Below are 23,604 nucleotides of genomic sequence, written 5' to 3'. Positions count from 1 at the left end.
GTTCATTAGAAACGGGAACGGGTTATTTATTAACAAGGACGTATGTTACGGAGCTAGGTTGGAAGGTTTTAGCTGCAAGCAATTTGCAACGCACAATGAACAATCCCCCGTCAGTGTTGACGCACTCACCAAACATCCATCTGTCAGACTAAAAACGATACAGTACACTCCCACCCACCTACTTCGACGTTACGCCGCACAATTGCATGACTAAATAGAGGCAACGTAAACTCTGTGACCACCTTTGGTAATCAGAGGTAACATTACCGAAAAAAATTACAATATCTGTGAGAAAGTACAACGATGACGCGGTGATTTCGGCAGGATTAACTGGAGACTAGAATTTTGATTGACCGAAAGTCCCGGTAGCCGGTCACTCTGGGGTTGGTAAAACGGTTAGGTGACACGTGCAGAGTAAGCAATACGTGTTGACACGTAGGAGAGACTCCCCTCGGTAAACTTTTCGTGGACGAAAATACCCTCCAAGTGCATTTTTAAGGAGCACTTAGTGGTTGTCACCCGCCCCAGAACAGAAACAGTATTTTAATTTTATTTTTTCGCTGCCATTATGAAATCTACTCTTCTGCATTTCGTCTGATCCTTCTCAGCAACTCTCTGGAATATTTTAGTGCTTTATTGAAAGAGTTTTTGTTTATTATTTTCCACACGGACATTCTGAAACGCTTCGTTCTCTCAGCAACATGGCAGCTAAATCTCTGCTGCATTCCTCTTTTTCACCAAAGCCGTCTTGTTTCTTCAACTCTGAATCAAAATCAACCAAGTTCAGAACGTCCCAGTTGGGGTTTAAGCCAAGAAACCTCAAAGCAGAGGACGACGTCAAATGGGGGGAAAATATCTCTTTTTCAATGATCAGCAGAGTCATAAAAACGAAGAAGAAGCAACAGAAAGGAGGCATGGTGGTGAAGTGTACGGCGGAGGGAATCGAGAGGAGTTTATTAAAAATCGGAGGGAGAGGAGAAACGAAAGTTTTGATAGCAGAAAGATACAAGGTGGTGGCGTTACTTGCATGTGTCATGTGTTTGTGTAATGCTGATAGAGTCGTCATGTCCGTGGCTATCGTTCCTCTGGCCGCCAAATATGGCTGGTCCAGTGCTTTCCTGGGCATCGTTCAGGTAATGTTTCTCTATCTTTGTTCTTATAGGTTTGAGGGTCAAGAGTTATTATTAATTTAAAAATACTATACATCAGAGTACTAGAACCGGTAGTTGGATTCTGTGGACGTATTTTAAAGGAAAATAATGATTTTTATAATTAATATAAACAATTCTGCGGGCTCTTCAGAGTAAAATTTTATCTTCCTGTCGTTGTAGTTTCTGGTAGAAAGATCAGAATGAAGCATAAAAGAAAAGATAGAGTGTCACTATATACGGGTTAATTATATTATTGGAAAAAGAAACCCAAGCAATGAAATGATCATAGTTGAAGCCATAATTCTAACTTAGAGTTCAAACTGTTATGCAATATCACTGGAAACATATTGGTGGGGTGCATAGTTTTGTCGACAGGGAAACGACTTGATCTCAAATAAAGTTGGAGTTTCAAGTCAAGTGAATTTGATCTAAGCCAATTTGGATTGTATGAACCCAGAGACCAACCTAAATTCAAACAAGATTGATATGATAGATAGATAAATACAATTTTTCTTTAAAGGATAACAATACTTAAATTATTAATTATTTTTTCTATTTAATTGGTCAAACTTTTTTTTTTAATAAAAAAATTGAATTATCAAATCTTCTTTTCGAAGAGACAAAACTTTGAGATTTTTATGCAAAAGAAATTCAGTTTTTATTATTTTCTATTAAAAATATTAAACTAACCATTTTATTTTAAAACAAAACAAAACAAATAATCTTAGCTTTCTTTATTCTATACCTTTAAAAATATATATATGGAATGTTTTCCATCTCTCTTGGTTGTATTTTTTGTGCTGGTGGGATGCTTATTTGTTTGTGGTAAGAGCAGCAAGCGCACAGTGACCTAACAAACCTTATAGGCTTTTCTTCGTGCTTTTATTAGCAAGGGGAAGTTGGGGCGTCTTTGGGGGTGTGGTGTCCTTTTCTCCGAAGCCAATTTGCAATTTTCTTCTTCGTGAGGAAATTGTGTAAGACAAAGAAATAAGGACCCACATGTGGGATCGTTTGGGTCCACACGTCATTCTTGTCTATTTCTAAGTCAATTCAATTGTACGCTAGGGTACAACTCCCTCCTTGTTTGGTTTGGTCATGGTTATCTGGTCATTGATAGATATGCTGATGGATATGTTGCAGTCATCGTTTTTATGGGGATACATATTCTCCTCTGTGGTGGGAGGAGTTTTGGTGGATAAATACGGAGGAAGAAGAGTGCTGGCATGTGGGGTGGTGTTATGGTCTTTGTCTACACTTCTCACTCCCTGGGCTGCCAACCATTCCACCCTCGCCCTCTTGGCCGCTCGTGCCTTCTTTGGACTGGCCGAAGGTGTCGCTCTCCCAGCCATGACCACTCTCTCATCAAGGTATAATGCCAACATGAGTTGCAATGATTTATGGCAAGCCTTATGACTATACCCCGCCCAAGCTTTGAGGAGGCAACATTTAACCATCAAAAAACTAAATTTGAATTCATAATTTATTTAATATTAGTATATTCTATGTAAAATTTATAGAAAATGATTATTTTACCTTTTAATTGAAATCATAAAATTATTATTAATATTTAATACAGATATTAATATATCAATATATATTTATCAGTTGAAAAAATTACCACTTAAACTCTTAAAAAATATCAAAATTCTAATTATTTTTGGATAGATTAAATTTTTAAAATTTTCAAAAACACTATCAATTTTTTCTTTAATTAAAAAAAATCCCTTAAATATTTTTATTACCACCTATAATATTTTTAAAAATTAGAATACACCTTTAAAAAAATGTGGTGACTTTTCTACGCTTTTATTTAACCGAATTTACTTATGACGGGTAAATTTATCATTTATGCAAACCTTTTGTATGACAAACTCATGAATTACTGCGTATTTTTGGTCAATTAGGTGGTTTCCGAGTCATGAACGGGCAAGTGCAGTAGGAATCTCCATGGCTGGATTTCATCTTGGCAATGTTGTTGGTTTGGTTCTTACTCCTGTTATGTTGGCGACAACTGGGATCACTGGTCCTTTCTTCCTCTTCTCGTCAATTGGGCTGCTATGGATGACAACATGGTCATCTGTCGCCACTGACGATCCTCGAGAGAGCCCCTTCATCAGCAAATCGGAGCTGCGATTAATCCAAGCTGGAAAGGCTGATTCTATAGAGAAGAAAGGAAATTTTCCATCTCTGCGACTGTTATTGTCAAAAATGCCAACCTGGGCAATTATTGTGGCTAATATTACTAACAATTGGGTGAGTTTTATGATTCTTCATCTGAACACAAGAGTCATTTGACATGTTTAACAGTTTTTCTTCCCCCACAATGCAGGGATACTTCGTTCTTCTCACTTGGATGCCTATATATTTCAAAACGGTAAGTAACAATTAGCATTCACCCAAGTTTTGTTAAATATCATTAGACAAATCTTATATTAACAAAATATATAAAAATTATAGGATATTTATATATCTTTAAAAATGATAAAATTAGATTATCGGTGATAGGTTACGTAAACATTTTTGGACAAATCTTATATAATAAAACATAATAAAAAAGTGATCGAGATAAATATTTTTTTGATGATAACCTCGTGTCAATCAATCAAACACTACTTGAAAACAACTTCTTTTTTTTTTTAAATGTTCCAAATGCTTTTGGGAATTCTTGCTCCCATTGGACCATTAGTATATGTATTAGGATCACAATTTTATAAATCTCTCGGTTTGAGAAATAAAAATAAGCCTATATTCAAAGGTGTTATGATTCAAGAGTCAACCCTTTGAATTTTATATTCAAAGGTGATCAGATCAAGTCATTAAAAAGAATCGATTTAATATATTTTGTATATACTTATTGGTATTAAATTTGATTTAAATCCAATTTGATTGATTGTCTTCATTACAATATTAACAAATACCACTAGTTTTTGTTTTGGGTCTTCGAAATCATTTCCACAAGATATCTGGACCCATTTTTATTGATCCTATCCTTCAATGAAAATTTGAATTCCCTTCCTAAACCTAAACAAATCTCATATCAATAAAGTAATAAAATTTGGGTTGCATAATTGAATATCAGTTCAACATATCTTGACAAGGAATGTTACTGAAAGGGGAAGTTACAGAGAGTATACTGTGACTAAAAATTTTCATTTCTGGCGATTATAGGTATTCAATGTGAACTTGAAGCAAGCAGCTTGGTTCAGTGCCGTGCCATGGGGGACAATGGCTGTTTGTGGCTACATTGCTGGTAAAGCATCGGATTCCTTAATCAAAGCAGGCCATCCCATAACTTCAGTCCGAAAGATTATGCAGGTAAATCCTCTATCAAATACATAATACATTCAGCTCAGAGTTTTGTCACAGACAATCACAATTCTGATTTATAACCAGTATGTTTTAACAGTCAATCGGTTTCATCGGCCCTGGACTGTCGTTGCTCTGCTTGAACTTTGCCAAGTCGCCGGCAGTGGCAGCTGCACTTATCACAGCTGCACTGAGCTTCAGCTCTTTCAGCCAGGCAGGATTTCTTCTAAATATGCAAGTAAGTTCCCCATTAAGCCATAACAAAATATTCATTATGAACAATATTCAACAATTTTCGCGAGCAAGTTAATTAGTTTCTGGCGTTTATTTTATCAGGAAATAGCACCAGATTCTGCAGGATTTCTCCATGGCATTTCAAATTCAGCAGGAACATTAGCTGCAATAGTCAGCACAATTGGAACTGGTTACTTTGTCCAGTGGCTTGGATCCTTTCAAGCATTCCTCGCTGTCACTGCCGGTCTATACTTCGCAGCAACTGTTTTCTGGAACCTGTATGCGAGCGGTGAACGAGTCTTCTGAATTGAAATGCCCAGAAATCGGATTGTACCCTGAAGAATTACCATTTAAAAAAAAAAAAATCACCAGTGAACATAAAAGGTCATATATGCCGTGGAAATTTTGGATCATGTACAACTCAATATTCTTTGGTATCTTTGTGTAGCAAGGCAGGCAAAATTGTGTCTCGCATACCGTGAGGTTATGACTTTGGTTTTTAACCCTGCCTTATTTTGTTTCTTCTTTAAGAAACAGATAAAGAAGAAAATGAAATTGCGAGATGGCATGGGATAGTTTTGTATTAAATGTGTGAAACTAAAATTACTAATGCAGTTATTATAAAAACCTCGTATTCTCTTATATATACAGACTCAATCTTGAAAGTTGACGTATCTCAAATTCGTTTGAATTAAACTCTAATTTAGCCTGATTCAAAAAAATAACTCAATTTTGAAATTGAACAAATGTTCTCTATTTAAACTGATTGTATTGTGATATAAATTTCGAAATCACCCCATCACATTGGTACTTAAATTTCTTAAATTGATGCTAATCTATTTCTAAGAGAAAAGACGACAAATTACTATCTTGATTTGAGTCAAACAGACTTAAACTTGAATTTATATTTGAATCAAACAAACCAAATTCAAATTAAAGTTTTAATTTAATAATTCATTTTAAATTTAGTTTATTTACCTTTTCAATAATACTATTTATTCTGTAGTAATATCGATTGCTTCGCTGACAACATTAATTATTTGTCAATAGTCTTCTGTAACATTTTACACTAGCTCGAAGAGCTATCAGAGACTGTTAATAAAACTAAACATTAAGAATTTCGGAATTCAAAGTCAAGCTCAAATGGACCCTTATCGGGGCTCAAGTCAAATCCACAATCGGTAGCTCAAACTCAGGCAATTTCGTCGGTCAAGATATAACTTAAGAAGAATACGCAACCATTAACAGCTTCCCTATATCACATCTCCGTTTGAAATCACATTGAAAGCAAGGCTTCAAATTTCAATAAATATATATTTCCTCATTTAACTATCTGTAAAAACTATGGTCTATGGAAACATTTGAAACTCAAATTAAACTATGTTACAAGTCCCGAATTTCTTGGTTCAAAAATCATCCAGTTGAGGCCATTGCCTTTTAGGCAGTCTAAAATCAGATTGTACAACTTCCCAGTTTGAAACTGTCTCCCTGTTTTCCAGTTAATTCCATTCTCAATCCATCGAGGTATTTGGCCTCATCTCAGTGAAAATCTGTTCATATCTTCACAAATTGGCATGAAAATCTGATAGGGGATGATCATCACAGGTCAGTGTTCCGTGAAAATGATGGCAAAGGCATGGCCTCCTGTGGACGAAAGATGACAAGCACACTGAACATTCCAAGCATGGGGAGAACCAGTAGCCATTTCAGTAGTTTATAGTAATACATATGGAATGTAAGAGAAAATTCATCTGAAAAATAGAGTCCATTCTTGTCAACCATCTCCACCAGCACCGTCCCTGTAGTCCTTACTCCAACTGTCGGCATTTTAATTCTATATTTACCAGGCTGCTCAAAGATTTGGCTTTGCTTAATGGTCCTATCTCCTTGGTAATTGCCAGGAACCAACAAGCTTGTCTGCATTTTTTAACAGAACATAGGAATTGATTTTAGGAGATTCAGATCTAAAAAGATTTAAAGATACAAGTTGTCACTGAAAATAATAATTTGCATGGAGGAAAGCTACTTACAGTGACATTATAAGGTGATTGAGACCCAGATGGGTATCTGTATTTATCTACAATCTCAATCTCTACCCAGAAATTTTTGCCTTCCTCATCTCGGAAAGCTCTTGATGAATGAGTAACAAAGACCCCTTCACGGTTGTAACGCTGTGCAACATTGTTTCTTCCTTGATTACTTGATCTCCATGCCTGAAAATGATTACATGAAAATGATATATAACATGCTGGGAAATCTCTAAGTAATTATCTACAAATGAAGGTTGGAATTTTTATCTTACCTTGAGGGGATGATGTGGAGCAGGAGTTGAGAAGCAAAAAACATTGCCGTTCATTGTTGTAACAATAAGATCGAGATCATCTCCACCATCAACATTGTCTGCTAAGACCATGCTATATCTGTCATGTGGGGACACATTTTAATTTAGATATTTGAGAAAAGAAAAAGAGGGGACAGAATATGGCTCCAAGAGAGGAAAGGAATGTCTTACGAAGTTTCACCAATGTCAACTACATCAGCACATGATGTTGGTCCATCTATTAGGTAGAGGTAACCATCAAATGAAGTCGAAACAAGTGTTAACCCCTTGCTTTTCTCCCCATGTTTACTTAAATGAACAAGAAGAACTTGATTCATCACTCTCCCATGAGTTCGATATGGATAAGGGCGAACCTTTCTGCCATCCTTGCCACTAAGAACATAAATGTTCCCTGATAGGGTTGGAACAACGACATCAGTATGGCCATCCCCATCAACATCACCTATAGATGGACCCTGCAAATGAAGTGTTTCAAAGAGCTCAATAATCAATCAACTAAAGGTATCCATGCTTATCTACAATCACTGGCCTACATCAAAGCGTAAACAAACAAGACTCATGAAGTGACCTCTAAAGAAAATCACTGTGTGCAATGTTTTATGTAGACCAAGTATATGATGTCAAACATTGTGTGGAATATAAATCATTAGGTTCAACTTATTTGTGCCAAGCATGAGTATGCATTTTATTGTTAACAAGAGTTATATAAGCAGTTATACCATAATCACATCTATGATGTCCTATGTAAATAATTGAAGACAAAGTACTAGCAAATAGCCAAATATAAATAAGGCATGCATGAACTGATACATGGGGCACACCAGTCAACAATCTATCTCCATGCATGGTTGATATTATAATAGATTCTTGCACGAGTTCATATCAAGAAGTTGACACTACAATAAACCTGAGTAACGAGACTCTGCAGATGCTGTTCCCAAATTTCCTTTCCTTCTGCAGTCCATGCAGCAACATTTCCATGTGTATCAGTGGTCACTAGCTCAATTTTGCCATCGTCATTGATATCAGCTGCAACAACAGCACCTTGAATTTCTGCCATTTCAAGAGGAAAATTTTCTCTAATTTTGCCTGCAAAAGTGAAACAATTTAGTTTCACAATTGCTAAAGAGATTTTTTCACTAAGATGGTAGTACATTCAAAATCAGTCTTTTGAAAAAAAAAAACAGGGAGATCATTTTATAAACATATTTTTCATTCATGAAAACGTATTTAGCAAATTCCTCTTCACTGCAGCAGTCCCGAGTATAAGTCCCTAGCAGCTTGAAATCAAGAATTTGTCTCAATATCATATTGAATGATCTTCTAAGTTCTATTCTACATGTAATTGTCTCATCAAGATTAGACCTGCAGCTGGATCATAAAGAAAATAGGAAAAAGTAGAGTGATCTAAATAAGTTCAGTGGCGCTATATAACTGGAAAGGATCTCCTGGATTCTCTCAGATTCCAATTAAAGATGAGAGTAGGCATATCCTGGGTATAAGACAGCTATATATTGTAAACATAATAGGACATAATCAGAGCCTACTATCCACATAATTTCCTGAAAAGCATAATCCCAGAGACTTAGATTGGAATGTAATCAATTTAATTACTTTGAAGTGCTTGTTAATAAAGACGAAGTTGGCTTTTCTTATATTGCACATATAACAGTAATATAAGTGGTAAGGAATAATATAGCAGAAAGAAAACAAAAACTAAAGAATCTGATACAACCACTTTCAGAACTGTGAATCGGCAATTGCAAATAAAGAAATTCGCATCAGAGTCAAGCACAATTTTCATGAAAAAGAAATAACTCTATCCATAATCCCCACAAAGCATCAAAATCCAAGCTAGGCACCACTGTGTCAAAGATTAAAGCAACTCATGCTCTTGAAAATGAATAAAATTGAAGCTAGAAATAAGATAAGTATGAAAGTATCTGCTCCAACCAGAAACAAATTATAAGAAAAAAATCAGTAGCTACTCTAAAGAGATTACCATGATGATCCAGGACATAGAACAAGCCAAAAGAAGTTCCAACAAGAATGTCCAAATTGCCATCACCATCCAAATCCACAACAGTTGGAGAAGAATGTATATAAGCACGAAAATTGGAAGTGTCTGTACTTAGATCAAGATCTGTGACCCACTTAACTTGCTTGGTATCAAGATTGAAAACAACAATGGCACCGGCAACATATTTCCCAATATCAATACCACCTAGTTCCTTCAAACGCTCTGAACTGGCATAATACCTGTCAGCTCATAAGATGTCTATTAGCTGGACTGGTTAGTTAAAAAAGAACAAGGCGTGTACTTTAAATTTGGAAATTATAAGGCTATATGAGTATATGATTGATGACTGACTTCTCATACAACAATCAATGCTATAGCTTAAGTTTCACTAAAAAAGCCAACTTTAATCATGAATCTAAATTTATATATTTTAAAGGAAAAAAGGAAACTAGAATAGCAAGTTGTGACACCATAAAATAGAACTCACTCAGGATCAAAGAAGTAGGAAACAGCAACAATCATTTCGAATACCCCATCTTTATCAATGTCTGCAATGACCTGACAAAAAATGGACAAATATATTTCACCGTCACCAAAATATGAGCAAGTTAATATTCACATGTATTGAAAGAGCATTGCAATGATTAAAGACCACTCACAGGTGTGCACAGTATGTGTGCGTCAATATTGACAAAATCCTCCATTTTCTCATGTTGCCCTTCTTGCCACTCCTCATCTCCCCACATGGCATCATCCACATAATCATCATAATCATACCCATACTCATCATCCAAATCATCAGTTTCACGAAATAGTTCAAAAGATCGATCAGCATCATCTGACAAAGCTTGAGGATCATTTTCAACAGTTGCCTTGTGAGCATCATCTTTTTTATCATCTTTAGACTCTGAACTGCCTTCAAGGGACCCTTCAGAGTTGTTATCTTCCAAAAGACGTCTCCCGGAGTTTCTTCTACTCTCTGAACTACTATTTCCCCCTGAACCCGCAGTCAAGGATGAATTATCCACAGTTTTAATGAGCTTTATGTTTGTTTCAGTTTGACTCTCATTCATTTTCTTATCATCTCCTGACTTTGACATGTTTGCCACTCCCAGGTGACTTTCTGTAGAAGTAGAAGCTGTTGTGTTGAGTTCAGGTAGACCTTCTTTTTTTTCTACAATGATAACTAGCATGAATTACTAACTAGATTCTTGTCAGCAGGTACACACTCTTAATGATAAACACATTGACACTCACAATAATAAACTATTTATACATTTTATATATTTTTAATAGATGTGAATCATAAAAATCTTGACAATGTCATGAAAAGACAAGTTAAAATGAATGATACAGTCAAGTAGCTAAAGTCTCGGCAAAAGATCATAAGATAAGAGAAATCCAGGCTAGAAGTGGATCTACTTGATTCACAAGTCAAAGAGCATAGGTTGATCAGCACCATGAAGAACATAAACTTCTCTAAATCCAGGTGTAACTTACCTGTCTTTGATTTCATCTGAGCAGCCTCAGCCTCCTTAACAAGTAGATCGTCATGGACATCTGGATGTGTCCGATCTACTGGATCAGGATGCAAACCAACATACCAATCTTTACGAACTTTCCTATGAGGAACCTCTAATTTATCCATCATCATGTAGCCGGAAACCCTAAAAAAAAAAAATAAGATGAATATACTACAATGAACATGGGCACAATGACAAATGAGAACCACCATAATTACCAAATATCACAAAATAGCTATATTTATTCATAAGAATCATAGAAAGAGAAAAGTTACCTGAAAAACAGTACTTCACCATTGTAGGTTGCCAGTGCAATTTCTCTCACACCATCTTTGTCGATATCAAACAGCAGAGGACTGGCTTGTACAGTTGACTGGTGAAAAGAAGGCCAACCTAATAGATCACAGAATCCCTACATCAAACGATTTTATATTTACCTACATTCTTTCTACCAAATGATCAGATATCTCTGAATATCGCAAAAAAAACATATATATAGATATCTATAATTAAACACAACAGAATTTCCATTACACTCAGGATATTCTAAACCAACATACAAATACATATTAGAAATATTATTTGTACCTGGCATTTTGTCTCCATCAGTTCCTTCGAGTACTTCAAGATAGTGAACGAAAGAAGGAACCACTACTTCAAGTTTCCCATCACTAAAATTTAAAAAAAAAAAAAAATTACCCAATATAAAGTCATATCCAAATTAACTGATTTGAGATGAGTATAATTGTTAGAACAGTAAAGTAAACCTGTTGATATCAGCAATCAAAGGGGTGGCATAGATGCTAGAGCTGACTTCAGTTTGCCATCTGAGCTCTAAATTTCTAGGGCACTGAGTATTCGCCAAACCGTCCTCATCTCTACAAAATCAATAATGATTTGAAAAAACAAAGCAATCAGAAATTTACAATTCAAATCGAAGAATAGAATCAAAGTACAAAGTAATCATGTACTCACATTTCAGGGTAACCGAGGTCATCATCTGTAGCCCGTCGCTGACGAAACTTATTCTGCTTTGAGTCGGCGCCGTGAACGAAATTGAGGAACGTGACGGAGAGTAATAAAGAAATTAAAAATACGCTGGTCGTTAAGGACTTCATATCATCAACAACAACAAAAAAAGAAGGAATGGATTGGTTATTGAAGGGTTTGAATATACAGAAACCCTAAAAGAACATAGGAATGGGCGATATATTTGAATTGGGTTTCTAAGGGTCTAAGTTCAACTCTCACTGCCGCGACAAAAGCTAATAGAGTGCAGCGTCGTTCTCGTTCAACTCGTGAAGTGACAATTTGAAACCAGAGCCCAAAATGAGAAGTTTTGAACCGTTTCCACTGAAACATATATATTATCGATAAACCAATAATAATAGACATAGGGTTGAGCCAACGACCTTTATCACGGTGGGTGAAAAATATATTAGCCTCCCTTATGACCTGACTAACGGCTTTGTTATTCAGCAGGGACTGGCCCAAGCAGTGGTGCTTTAGCTAGCCTTACTCATCCACGGCACAGATGAGGATAAAATAAATGAAATCATTGTGACTTTCAGGTCAGTTAAGGGTTCAATTCATCAAATTCACCAATGTAAAAAGATTTAATTTGAATAAATTAAATTATTATATTTTAATTAATACATATTAAAACATCGTTTTGATCCAAATCCCGACCTCACCCATCTCAAACTAAGCTATAATTGCTTCCAAGCCGATCACCTCACCTCAATGCACATTGTTTCTATGTTTTGTGTTTTTTCTGAATTTGTAGAATTTTGTATTTGTATTGTTCAAAATTTTTTAGGGTTTGTGAATGTCAGAATGTCATCCGGAAGTTACATACGCTCAAAACCCAAAATTTTTAAAAGAGCCCACTTAACACCATAAATAAAATCTGAACGAAAAACTGGCCGAGCTTCCCCAGGGCCTGTTCATTAGAGCCGACTGACAGGCCTAGTCCTGACCACTATCACTATGCTGCGCCAGTTGCAATAGCATGATGAAGACAAGGCAGAAGGAAATGAGGAGGACCGCCAATTTCACCAACTGCCATGTTAGTAATATTCACAGTAAAGGAAAATGCAAGTCCACAAAATGGAACTGTGTTACATGTTAAGCAACTTATAAATCACTACTACATAAAATGCAGCTGGCAAGGTAGAGATAATACTAATAATATACACTGGCATTGGTATCGGTATTGCTAAACCTACTTCTCTTGATTGGGACAATGATTGGGTAAATAATTTCAGATGAAGTCGAGATCTATTCAAGTGTACTCACTGGATCAAACAGCTCACCAGCATAGTACAAGCTAGAACTTTATAAAAAGAGCTATAGCTAATTACAATATTAACCCAGACGCGGGACTAAGAACTGCAATGGCCAATGCAAGCAAAGAATAAAAACATACACCTATTCTCTTATTTCTGGGTATTCTTGAAACATGTTGGACATCTGCGCTTCAGCCTGCCCCCCCAATCACCTTAGTCGTCTCTTGCTATCATTCCGTATTCTATCAGCATACATTGGTAGGCGAATTATCTCATCAATCTCATTCAATAGGATGTCCTCAGTTATATTATCTGTTATACTCCGCATAACCTGTTTAAAAAGCAAATTCTATTTAGTCTGATATAGGCGACAGATTCAGAACATTATAATAACAAAGAGAAAGAAATGGACCGACCTTCCTGAATGTATTGAATTCGTTCGGTGTCGATTTATCAGTCCTGATCCGCATGTAAACCCATACCTGTTCCTCTGAACTCCAACCACATTCAATAATCTTCCCAGAGTAAAGAGAGGGATCGGAACCATCTGAAAGTTTAAAAAGCAATGGGAAGGTAAGTAAAGAGCCAATCTACAACTAATGATGATGCCACCTTATTTTGAATGGCCAAATAATCAAGATTCAGGCTGTTTGGGTTCCCATGACAGCAGCATTCTCCACAAGGATATAAACCATCATGCCAGACTGATAATAGAATGCAAAGTTTTATCTAAGTACCATCTCTGTTCTGTAAGCCTAATAATTTTGGAATAATAAATCCTAACCTAGACACATATTTGGAACATAATTAAAAATTTGATTATCTTATCACTTGACATCAAAAGTGGGTGTCACTGTTGGATTGTGAAAGCTGTATAAGACATCCATAAAGCTGAAAATCACCGTTCAGAAATTTCAACTCCATGATAAAGGATAGATGCATCAAACATCTAAAGAAACTCAAGTGAGAAAAACAAAGAGAACTGTACTAACCTTTAAATTTAACAGAATTCCCTTCCATCAGTTTCTTCTTCCCTCGTTCATTGAGAAAAAGTAGCTGACGATCATCAGTTACCTGCGTCCACATGTAACAACCAAATATCATAGGAGTTCATAGACAAACATGCTATTGAATACAGATAAAGAGACACAAAGCAACAGCCAACCTTAAGAAATATCATATTATACCTCAAATAAAAAGTCAACCGAATTCAGTATGGCATATTTCCACTTCAGAAGACCTTCATGTGTGCGTGGAACGTATGGATCATCCCAACCCTGCACCATAATGAGCACTGGTAACAACTGCTGCTCAAACCTAATAATGAAAGTCTCAACTTAACTAAAACATGGGTAATTTTGCCTGGAAGCTGAATTATTCATCAACAACATGTCACTAATTCCAATTAAATTAAGGATTCAATAGTGGCAAGAAATTGGTGATAAATTAACAAAATTTTAGATGATAAATTAAGTTATAGGCAGATGAGATTTTGACCTGGAAAAGCCTGAGCAATTATCACATGCCAAGAAAGAAATCAATGGCATGGGAAGAAAGAAAATGTTTTTTCCCTCCTACTCAATCTGACTTTAGGGATGAAAACCTAACAAGACTGTCAAAAGAAGTTCCCAATTTTATTATTGCAATCAAGTTATGATCCTCAATTACCTGGAAAATAAGGCCATCTGCATCATGCGAAAGCCTTGGAATAAATTCAGTCAAAAGTTTGGTAACAGTGGACAACAACCAAAAGTCTTTCCTCCTGACCTGATAAACAAATTGAGCAAGTCACAAACCAATCACAAGGAGGAAGAATCAGTAAAAGATTCATTGAAGGTTATCAAAACATACTCTGAAGGGTTCCAGGTCATATCTGTAATAAGGATTTTTACTTGAGTAAATACTATGCCGCTCAGTGTTCCGAGGTTCAATGATTTCTTTCTCCAACATCCTCCACCGTTCATAGAAGGGCCGCTGAACCAAATTTGATGACCAGACATTAGTAGTTGCTCTCCATTATGTTCATAAGTCAAGATACATGCACATACAAGGATATGGTCTACTACAAGGGGCACCTCAAATGCATGCAAGGTTGTATACGAGCCAAGCCAAGCCAAGTAGTGCTTGGCTTGAGCTCCGACTTGAATACATGCATGCATGCATACATACATACATACATATATATAGAGGCTAGAGCTTGAGTTCACTGAGCAGTGTAATCTCAGCTCAAGTATAAGCTCGAGACAGAAATGACTGGCTTGATCTCGACTCAAAGATTACATTTAAACCACTATAATTTATACATTTATCAATTACCCCCCATAATTAAAGTTTAAAAAAAGATTTTAAAAGTATAAGTACATGATTTGAAACTTTCTAGAGTTAATTGATATTTTGCTTGGGCTAAGATGTGAGGTTGCGATATCATAGAACCAGCCAACATCAAGGTAAGCTCGAGTTGAGACAAGCCCAGCTGCAAGCTGTTCGCAAGCAGCTTGGCTAGTTTTCAACCCTAAATGCATGCAATCTGATGATTAAGATTAAAATTAACAAAAGTAAATGAAAATCAAATACCAATGCAAATGGTATTGTGAATGTTTATATCAAGGACAAGATGAATGAAACCCATTTACAGGTATATTACAACATGGCTAGAGACAGTAAGAACATAAATGGTTCTAAGGATTCCCTCAAACATGGCTCTAGATTAGAAATAATCAACTTGTAAACAAGGATAAAAGTGACATTATTTAAGGTGAAACTGACACTAGCATATTAGTATTACTTGCATGAGTCCATGGCCGACAGATGCAAAGGTCTCACAAAGCACAATCACTTATGAAACCTCAATATCTTATCAGGATAAATTTGTAATACAGCAACATAAAAAACAAAAAATTAACAGCATTCCTGCAGTAAATAACATAAATCATCACATACTGTATTGAAAACCCACCTCAATGACAGACACCTGGTTGATTGCCATCATATCATAGATAAGGTATCTTCTCTCCTGCTTATTCGAGTCTGGCAATTTATCAATAATCATCTCCCCATCAAGCAATGTATAGTGGTGCGTTCTCTCACTCACACCAGCCTTTACAAGCAAAACAATACAACAAATTAGAAGCCATCCATAATAAAAGTAATTAGGATCCAAATACCAGGAAACTTCCTCAAGGCACAGACTGGAGATACATACTCCATTTGGCAATTTGAGAGGAAACCTCATCTGAACCCTTCGAAAATTAAAAGATCTATCAACCAAATAACATCCATCCATTGTTATGAGCATCATGTATCGTGTCCCATCAGCTTTCCAGGTTGCATAATAATAACGCTGCCTTAGCAATTGCAGATTTTCCCTGCATACCACAAAAATAAAGTCCGGTTTTAGAGAAGAAGCAGCTTGAATAAACTATAGCTGCCATTATTAAATCCAAAATATTTAAGAGACGTAAACTAATACAAGTCACAGCAAAGAAAAAGATGTGATCTACAGCTTCTGCAATTACTCTAATATTCAAGAGACAGTAATCATCTTATCATGTGACACATTAGTCCCAAAAATCTGGTCTGGTGAAGGTACGAATTGAACAGCACAAGCACACCATAAAAATGATGGCACATCACTCAATTTCTTCAGTTAATAGGTCTCAGTGGGTGCTGCTTGACTTTTAAATATATCAAACACAAAAAATTTAAACAATCAAGCAATGACAACACATTCAGGAGCTTCAATGCGGCCAAACCATATTAACATGCCAGACATAGTAGAGTTGAAATTCACATTAGATGTTTGCTCACTCCCTCCTGCCAAAGGCAACCCAAAACAGGCAGGAAAGGGCAGTCTGAGTTCCCACTCTACGGCCAAGAATGTGAAAAGTATCTAGTCACCCATTTAACACTTCCAAACTTATAACCTTCAAAGAACATAAAGCATATCTGATGAAAAGAGGACACAAACTCCAATATGTTGGTTTGTCAAAGCTACAACTTTACGAAATCAATAGCTCAACCAACCCATACTAATCCATTCTAGTGCACTTCAAATCTTTACTCCATAGTTGTCAAAGGGGAAAAGCTCCAAAAGGTGATGTAGGGTCCTATCACCTAAGCGAAAAAAGGGAGGCAAAGGTGTCACCTTTTTACCTAAGGCAATTAAAAACTTGTAATCTTATCATGATGAGTCACAATCTACAATGTGGAACATTTCATCCATCGCTTCCTTATGATTAGATTTCCAATCTTTGATTTCATCAATTTCTTCATCAAAAGAATTGAATTATTCTTCATCAGAACGTTTGTATTATAAGACCTCCTTATCCTTATACTTTGACTTAGGATTAAAAAGAGATGAAATCTTGACCATTTTTTTTGTTGTTGTACCAATACCAGAACTTTTAGTAACTATGGTGGCATAAATAGCTTCATCAGCCCCACTAGCCCTAGAAACACGTCCCCAAGTTAACAAATCTTCTTCAAACACCAATTCCTAATCATCAGCAACACCCTCTATTTTCCACATCAACCATTACTTGCCATCATCAATGGTATCAAGCAAAATAGGATTTGTGTTACCACTCCATTCCTGGTGGAAAGTCTGATACCGTGCCAGAAACAGACCAAAAATTGCTGATAACCTTCAGATATGGTAAGAAATAGCCCAGAATCTACTGGAAACAGAGAGATTGAGATAATGTCGAAAACAACCCAAAAATTGTTGGTAACCCACATATCTGGCAAAAAATCTGTCTGAAAGTAGCTCAAAAGTTGTCAGAAAGTCTAAGAATGTGTTAGTTAACCCAAAAATTATCGATAACCCTCACAATTAGTTGGAGATAGCATAGGGTGATAATAAAGCACACTTTTTCAGCGCCTAATACTTTTCCAAAGACGTCAGTAAAATGCTAAAGTTGGCCTTTGAACCACTGATCGCCTCGACCATTGAAAGGTGATGGCCACATTACCTTAAGTAAAACCTCATATAGGCACACCTTTGACAACTATGCTCTACTCCACCATTTGTATACAGTTATAAAGTTGAAATATATCAAACAAAGATCACACTACATTGGAAAACGGATGTCCACAAAATTCTCTCTTATCATTCAATCAAAAGTAACCTTAGAACAACAAAATCCTGCTTCAAACAGTCATGTTTGACTGCAGTCACATTTTCTCACTCAGTTGTCGCATCAAATCCCTCCAACCCTAGGCTTTTTGCTCTACCAATATAAGCTACAAGTTTCACTAGATTATAGCTTTTATTACTAAACAGCATAAAGCTTAAAGTACCTTTTCACCAGTGTGAAGTCCCCCCACCATAGTGAGAGGAGTTTTCTACTGGCTGATCTTCAGCCTTCACCTACCACAACTTTTTTAACAAAATTTTTATTAAATTAGGGCAACATAACATAAATAAATCTATAGACTAACAAAGCTCTGGAAAGCTCAAAAAAAATAAAACGGATCTTTTTTTCCCATTTAAAAACAAAGAGAACCACTTCATTATTTTTACTTTTTCAAACAATAAAGTACGTGTTATTCCTGTGAGATTGCAATAAATAATGTAACATACACTGCCTGTGAGATGATAACAATAATGTAACAATAAAGCACCTAATAACTCCAGTAAATAACATACTGAAAAAAGGACAATACTATTTCAACCTAATCAATCCTGCCCCAAGAACCTAATGAATACTACCTACTAATATTTCTATCATCCAAATCACAGTTTCTAGAGTGTTACAAGCAAAATTGGTGTTAGGATAACTAAATACAAAGGTTATAGCATCTTTAAAGCACACCATCATGGTTTCAGCTGCTAAAAAAAATTGAAATTGCAGTATAATTATAATCAATGAAGATGAAGCTGGACCTGTTGAGAGAAACTGGGTGTGACCCTGGAAACTGCATATTTCTCCCCTGCATTTCAGAAATAGACCACAACAGACCCCAAGTTAAACAAAACGGCTACCAAGGGCATATCATATATAAGAGGAAATAAATAATGTTGTCATTGCTACATATTTTATTATTTTCAATTATTTTGGAAATTTGGCTGCCTTCATGAAATTTTTATTAAAATAAAATTTAAAAAACAATTTAGCAATTTTGGCTTTTCTGCAAATACTTTGTGCATATATATTTTAGAAATTATCATTCAACATAAATATTTAACAGAAGAAGACTAATATGGGCCAAAAACACTGAAGTTCAAAAGGAAAAGCCTGGTAACACTTAAAATACTGATCTTGCTTGTTTATAAGATCAATTTTAACCTTTAAATTATGTAACTAAGTACCAATGAAATATTTGCACATCTAATTCAAAAATTTCTTTGGCTGTAACAACCATAAAGGAGCAGCAAACACAAAAACCAAAGAGGTCCTCAAAAAACCTACCCTGACATCCAGCTTCAACATCTGATAGCAAAAATTACGCAGAGAAAATAGCTGGTCATTAGGAATTTCATCACCCAAAACGTCATCATTTGTCATTTCTACCTGGACCTCCTGATTATCCTGAAAAATAAGAATATTCTACTAAGAGAGAGAAAACCAGAAATATATCATTTCATGCGTCTGCAGAAAATTCAAGCTAAAATAGGAACAATAAATTTTTATATAAAAGGTATCAAACGAATCAAAATAAAGATTACTTCTTTAGATTATGCATACATTCAAAGGAGCAATTGATCCTCCGTCATCATCTGGTACTGCTTCACCGTTAAGATCGAATTCAGATGTTCTCTTCCACTCTGGAATCATTGGGTATTCGACCGCCTCAGGTCTCCTTTCATGATAAAATGCATACAAAGCATCTATGTAATCACGTTTGTAGATTCCCGGAGGACGTGCATCAGCAAATCTTTTTATAGCCTGCACAGAGGCCAAATTAAAGGAAATCCAAAATTTTATAATGAAAAAAAATTAAAACTAATTGGATGAACATGAAATAATGTAACACAAACTAACCTCAGTAACGGATATTGGTTGTGAACGCATAAGATAATGAACAATCATATATCCTGTGCGATTGTGTCCATGAGTACAATGCACAAGGATGTACTTCTTTGAGTGTTTCTGACGAAAGAGAAACTGTGTGACCTGCAAGAACCAGTAATTATATATATCAAATATCATATGGATATATTTTGTTTCGAAGCTCATATAAGCTAAGTAGACAAAAATAGAGGAGAGGGAGAGAGTGAGAGAAGAAAGGAAAAGAAACTCAGGAAAACCAAAAAAAATTGTAGAGTTGACAGAAACAAGGTACACTCAAAGAAGTACATAACCACTTAAGGTCAATAAATATAGTGGTCAACCCACAGCCTAAGGAACCTAAATAGAAATACAAATATAAGCTTGATGAGTCATGATAAAATACAGATTTCTAAAATTCTGAAATTAAAAGGGCTTCCTTAAATAACTGCTAAATCTTGTCTTTTGATTCTGAACCAAGATCACAGCAAATATAACTAAACTTATCACAACAAAGCAAATGTTGGAAAAGAGATAGAAGATGTCAGAATTTCCACAAGAGTCTACAAATGAAATATCCATATTCATCGAAGAAACATACCTCGTACACAAAGCTATTTACAGAAGGATTATCAGGTACAGAATCTCGGCCTTTACATTGAATCTAGAACACAAACAAACAAAAGAAGTTAAAAAACTAACAGTTCAGTCATAAGAATCAAGATGACTCAATACTTGCCTTGACATGCTTAATTCCCTCTTTTTTCAAATCTGCTGTTGGATAGTATCGAGTTGTGTTTGTCAAATCAATCACTAAGCCAAGCTGACAACAATCACAAGAAATGTTTTTCTTAAATTAATTGTCCAAACAAATGTACGGAAAGCAAGTAGGTAGCAACTCGGAGAAAATTTGTTGACGTTGCCATGCAAATAAAAAGGGAGGTTAAGCGTATTACAATTTGACTTACCTTTCTTCCTGAAACTCTTTGTTGATGAATCACTTGTTTAAAGGAGTATCTTTTACCAGGAGGAATACAGTCGTTGAAGGATTCACCAAGAGGAACCTTGGAAGGGATCATACAGTCTATCTCTGAACCAAATGGAGGGCAGTCCAACCAACCTACAAAACAAAGATAATAACATTCAAAATACACATAAAAATATTGACAATATAAATATAAGAAGCCACATTATATACCAATTATAAAACATAATATGTATCCAATATCCAGAAACAGACACTCATCCAACAATTTTTCATCTTCAAGTTGAATGTTGATTAACTTGCATGGTTGCATCTATTGACTGTTTAAAGGCAAAATGCTGCCTGATGAAAAATTAAAATGCAATATCTGTAAACAACTGGTACATACTACCCTTTCAGAATCTCAACCATTGGATTGCTTTAGAAAATCAAAGAATTAAGAAATAGAACAAAAAAAACTATAAGACATAAAGTATCACCTTGATGCAAATAAGAACAAGATGTGGCAATCATGTTTACCCAATAACAACAAAAAGTAGCACCTCAATGCCGTCACAATGAATTAAATTAGTTTAATACAATAAAGAAATTGAAGAGCATACCAGGGGGGAGCTTATTTTTTTCACAAGACTTGAATCTCCCAGCTTGAAAATATTGATCATGCATGTTTCTGTCGTCAGGTCGATCTCTTTTCAAGCGCATTCTTCTTTCTTCACGCTCCTGAAAAGAGCAGGCACACATGCCAAACCCATGGGGAAGCACACATGAAAATTTATTAAATTTTCCAATAATAATAATAATAATAGAAAGAGACACAAATAACTCTGCCTGCTTGCTGCATGTCTCTGTTCGCTTGAGAGACAAGAAAGAACCAATTAGCTCTGCAAGTGATACCATTCCCACCCAAACAAAAAAGATAGGAATATTGCAAACCATTATGCCAAGCTAAGAGTGCTCACACAATCCTGTTAATTAGCCTAATTTAAGTAATTTTCTAAAAACAAAGAGTAAAAAGACCTGCCAACTGTCACTATATAAATATATATATATATGTGTGTGTGTGAGAGAGAAGTAATTGAGAAGAAATAGTAGAAAGAGTTAAAGAAAAAAGGTGGAAACACAAAGAAAATAAATGAACATACCCGTCGTAAAATTTCAGCTCCAGATTCTACACGGTCATGTCCCGCATACTGTTCTATATGCCCTTCAAAAGTATCCTCATCTTCTTCAGGTAATGGAGAAGCATTTAAATCCATGGTACCAATCATTCAACATCCACCCAAAAGCATTCACTGACATCAAGGTCTCATTCGCCCATATCTATAGTAATTATCAAGCCATTGAACTGTCAAAAAACCACACTCATAAGACAAATTTTCTTATTTTGTTAGGAAAAAAAACTAAAAATGTACCAATACAACGAATTAAGCCTATATGCACAACAATAATACAAAATTTCCCAACCAAAACTTCATATTGGAAATTACAAAAACACCAAGAATCTCACTGCACGGTGTAACTAATTCAGATAAGAAAAGAAACAACAAAAAAACCCAACTAATAAAATTCTCTATTCACGCGTAATTTTACTTGTATCAGCTCAGACAGACTAATCATTTACAAATCAAATCAAAACCTCTAACTCTAAACAGCAAATTAAACAAGAATGCATCCATTTCCATACTCCACTTTCCCAAGCATCCAAAAAGAAAAGACTAAATTAAAAGACAAAGCATCGTCTAAACCAAAGAATTAAAACGAACCAAAGGCTCACTAGCAGAGAATCGACCACGAAATTACATCTAGCTGCGACGAAACAGCAAGGAAAAAACAGATGACAACTGATTCCGATACCGACGAGAAATTGACGAGCCACCCGATCAAGTAATTATTATCGCGAGAAACAAGTATTTCAAACCTCGCACAGAGAACTTGCCTTGGAAACCCTAGAGGGAGAATTGAGAGAGTGAAAGAGCGAGCATGGGAATCCTTTAGTGACGACGGACGAATCCTTCAAAATTGCAAGTTTAAAAAGGGGTAGTTTAGTCATCTCGAAGAAATATTTTGGTGATTTTTATTATTATTATTTATTTAAATTATAAATTTGTTATTTTTGTATGTAAAAGGAAAAGTTCGTGATTCATTGATTTAAAAAAAAAAAAAAGGATAATAAAGTAAAATAAATTTAAATTAAAAATTAGATTATTTTTATAAATAAATTAAATGTTATATTTGAATTCAACAAAACTCAACATTGATTAGGTTGAGTTTAATTCAAAATTATAATAAATAATTCAAATTTGCTTGAATTGGTTAGAGATATTGTAAGAAAGTTACTGATAAGATAAATAGTATTAAACAAAATATTTAATATTATCGATGAAAAAAATAATATAATGAAAAGAGAACTTGAATCGAATTACTAAAATTAAAACTTTAGTTTGAATTTAACTTATATCAAGTTGAATAATAAATCTAATATAGCTAGATTGATTGAATTCAATTTAAAATAAATAGAATTTGATATAGTTTAAATATTTGAATTTAAATCAGTTCAAATCAACTTGAAAATTAAACTATTTTTATATTAAATTTAAATTTAAATTAATTAATTTTAAATCTACCTCAAATAAATTTTTTATTTTAAATTAATCTTAAATAGAGTTTTATATAAATTAATTCAAATTGAAACCAACCCAAATTATTATCAAAACCAACAGTTGAATGGAGTAAGTCTACAATATTAATCATTTATTCGTTGAGTTTA

The 23,604-nt window shown here is 35.0% G+C and overlaps 3 protein-coding genes across 12 annotated transcripts; 1 reads left to right on the top strand and 2 right to left on the bottom strand.

Moving 5' to 3' along the window:
* The first annotated feature begins 508 nt into the window (after positions 1–508).
* Positions 509–5,335, top strand: LOC123229171 (probable anion transporter 3, chloroplastic). 2 transcript variants are annotated; one of them, XM_044654818.1, is made up of 7 exons: positions 509–1,133; positions 2,292–2,518; positions 3,056–3,404; positions 3,481–3,525; positions 4,320–4,466; positions 4,545–4,695; positions 4,794–5,335. In XM_044654818.1, exons 1-7 carry the CDS (start codon positions 702–704, stop codon positions 4,982–4,984), a joined length of 1,542 nt encoding a protein of 513 aa, XP_044510753.1. In that variant the 5' UTR covers positions 509–701; the 3' UTR covers positions 4,985–5,335. The 2 variants fall into 2 exon arrangements, with proteins under 2 accessions (XP_044510753.1, XP_044510745.1); XM_044654810.1 differs by having other exon boundaries at positions 510–1,133; positions 4,558–4,695.
* Positions 5,336–5,985: 650 nt separating this feature from the next.
* On the bottom strand, positions 5,986–12,056 carry LOC123192650 (protein DEFECTIVE IN EXINE FORMATION 1). Of its 2 annotated transcripts, none has more exons than XM_044605286.1 (13): positions 11,551–12,056; positions 11,343–11,453; positions 11,164–11,246; positions 10,851–10,968; positions 10,553–10,719; positions 9,712–10,226; positions 9,540–9,610; positions 9,035–9,291; positions 7,940–8,121; positions 7,204–7,487; positions 6,994–7,111; positions 6,722–6,904; positions 5,986–6,608 (listed from the first exon to the last, which is right to left on the bottom strand). In XM_044605286.1, exons 1-13 carry the CDS (start codon positions 11,691–11,693, stop codon positions 6,291–6,293), a joined length of 2,550 nt encoding a protein of 849 aa, XP_044461221.1. In that variant the 5' UTR covers positions 11,694–12,056; the 3' UTR covers positions 5,986–6,290. The 2 variants fall into 2 exon arrangements, with proteins under 2 accessions (XP_044461221.1, XP_044461228.1); XM_044605293.1 differs by having other exon boundaries at positions 10,851–10,987; positions 11,551–11,642.
* Positions 12,057–12,682: 626 nt separating this feature from the next.
* Positions 12,683–22,883, bottom strand: LOC123192666 (mRNA-capping enzyme). 8 transcript variants are annotated; one of them, XM_044605324.1, is made up of 18 exons: positions 22,774–22,883; positions 21,980–22,182; positions 21,440–21,557; positions 20,821–20,972; positions 20,592–20,675; positions 20,454–20,516; positions 19,847–19,978; positions 19,550–19,750; positions 19,274–19,393; positions 18,748–18,794; positions 16,066–16,228; positions 15,820–15,960; positions 14,715–14,837; positions 14,532–14,630; positions 14,051–14,140; positions 13,856–13,937; positions 13,280–13,410; positions 12,683–13,194 (listed from the first exon to the last, which is right to left on the bottom strand). In XM_044605324.1, exons 2-18 carry the CDS (start codon positions 22,103–22,105, stop codon positions 13,072–13,074), a joined length of 1,995 nt encoding a protein of 664 aa, XP_044461259.1. In that variant the 5' UTR covers positions 22,106–22,182; positions 22,774–22,883; the 3' UTR covers positions 12,683–13,071. The 8 variants fall into 8 exon arrangements, with proteins under 8 accessions (XP_044461259.1, XP_044461239.1, XP_044461255.1 ...); XM_044605304.1 differs by having other exon boundaries at positions 22,601–22,845; XM_044605320.1 differs by having other exon boundaries at positions 21,980–22,157; positions 22,601–22,845.
* Positions 22,884–23,604: the final 721 nt, after the last annotated feature.

Source organism: Mangifera indica, chromosome 1 (genome assembly GCF_011075055.1).
Source record: "Mangifera indica cultivar Alphonso chromosome 1, CATAS_Mindica_2.1, whole genome shotgun sequence".
Taxonomy (NCBI): Eukaryota; Viridiplantae; Streptophyta; class Magnoliopsida; order Sapindales; family Anacardiaceae; genus Mangifera; species Mangifera indica.
This window is presented reverse-complemented; position numbering and strand designations above follow the sequence as displayed.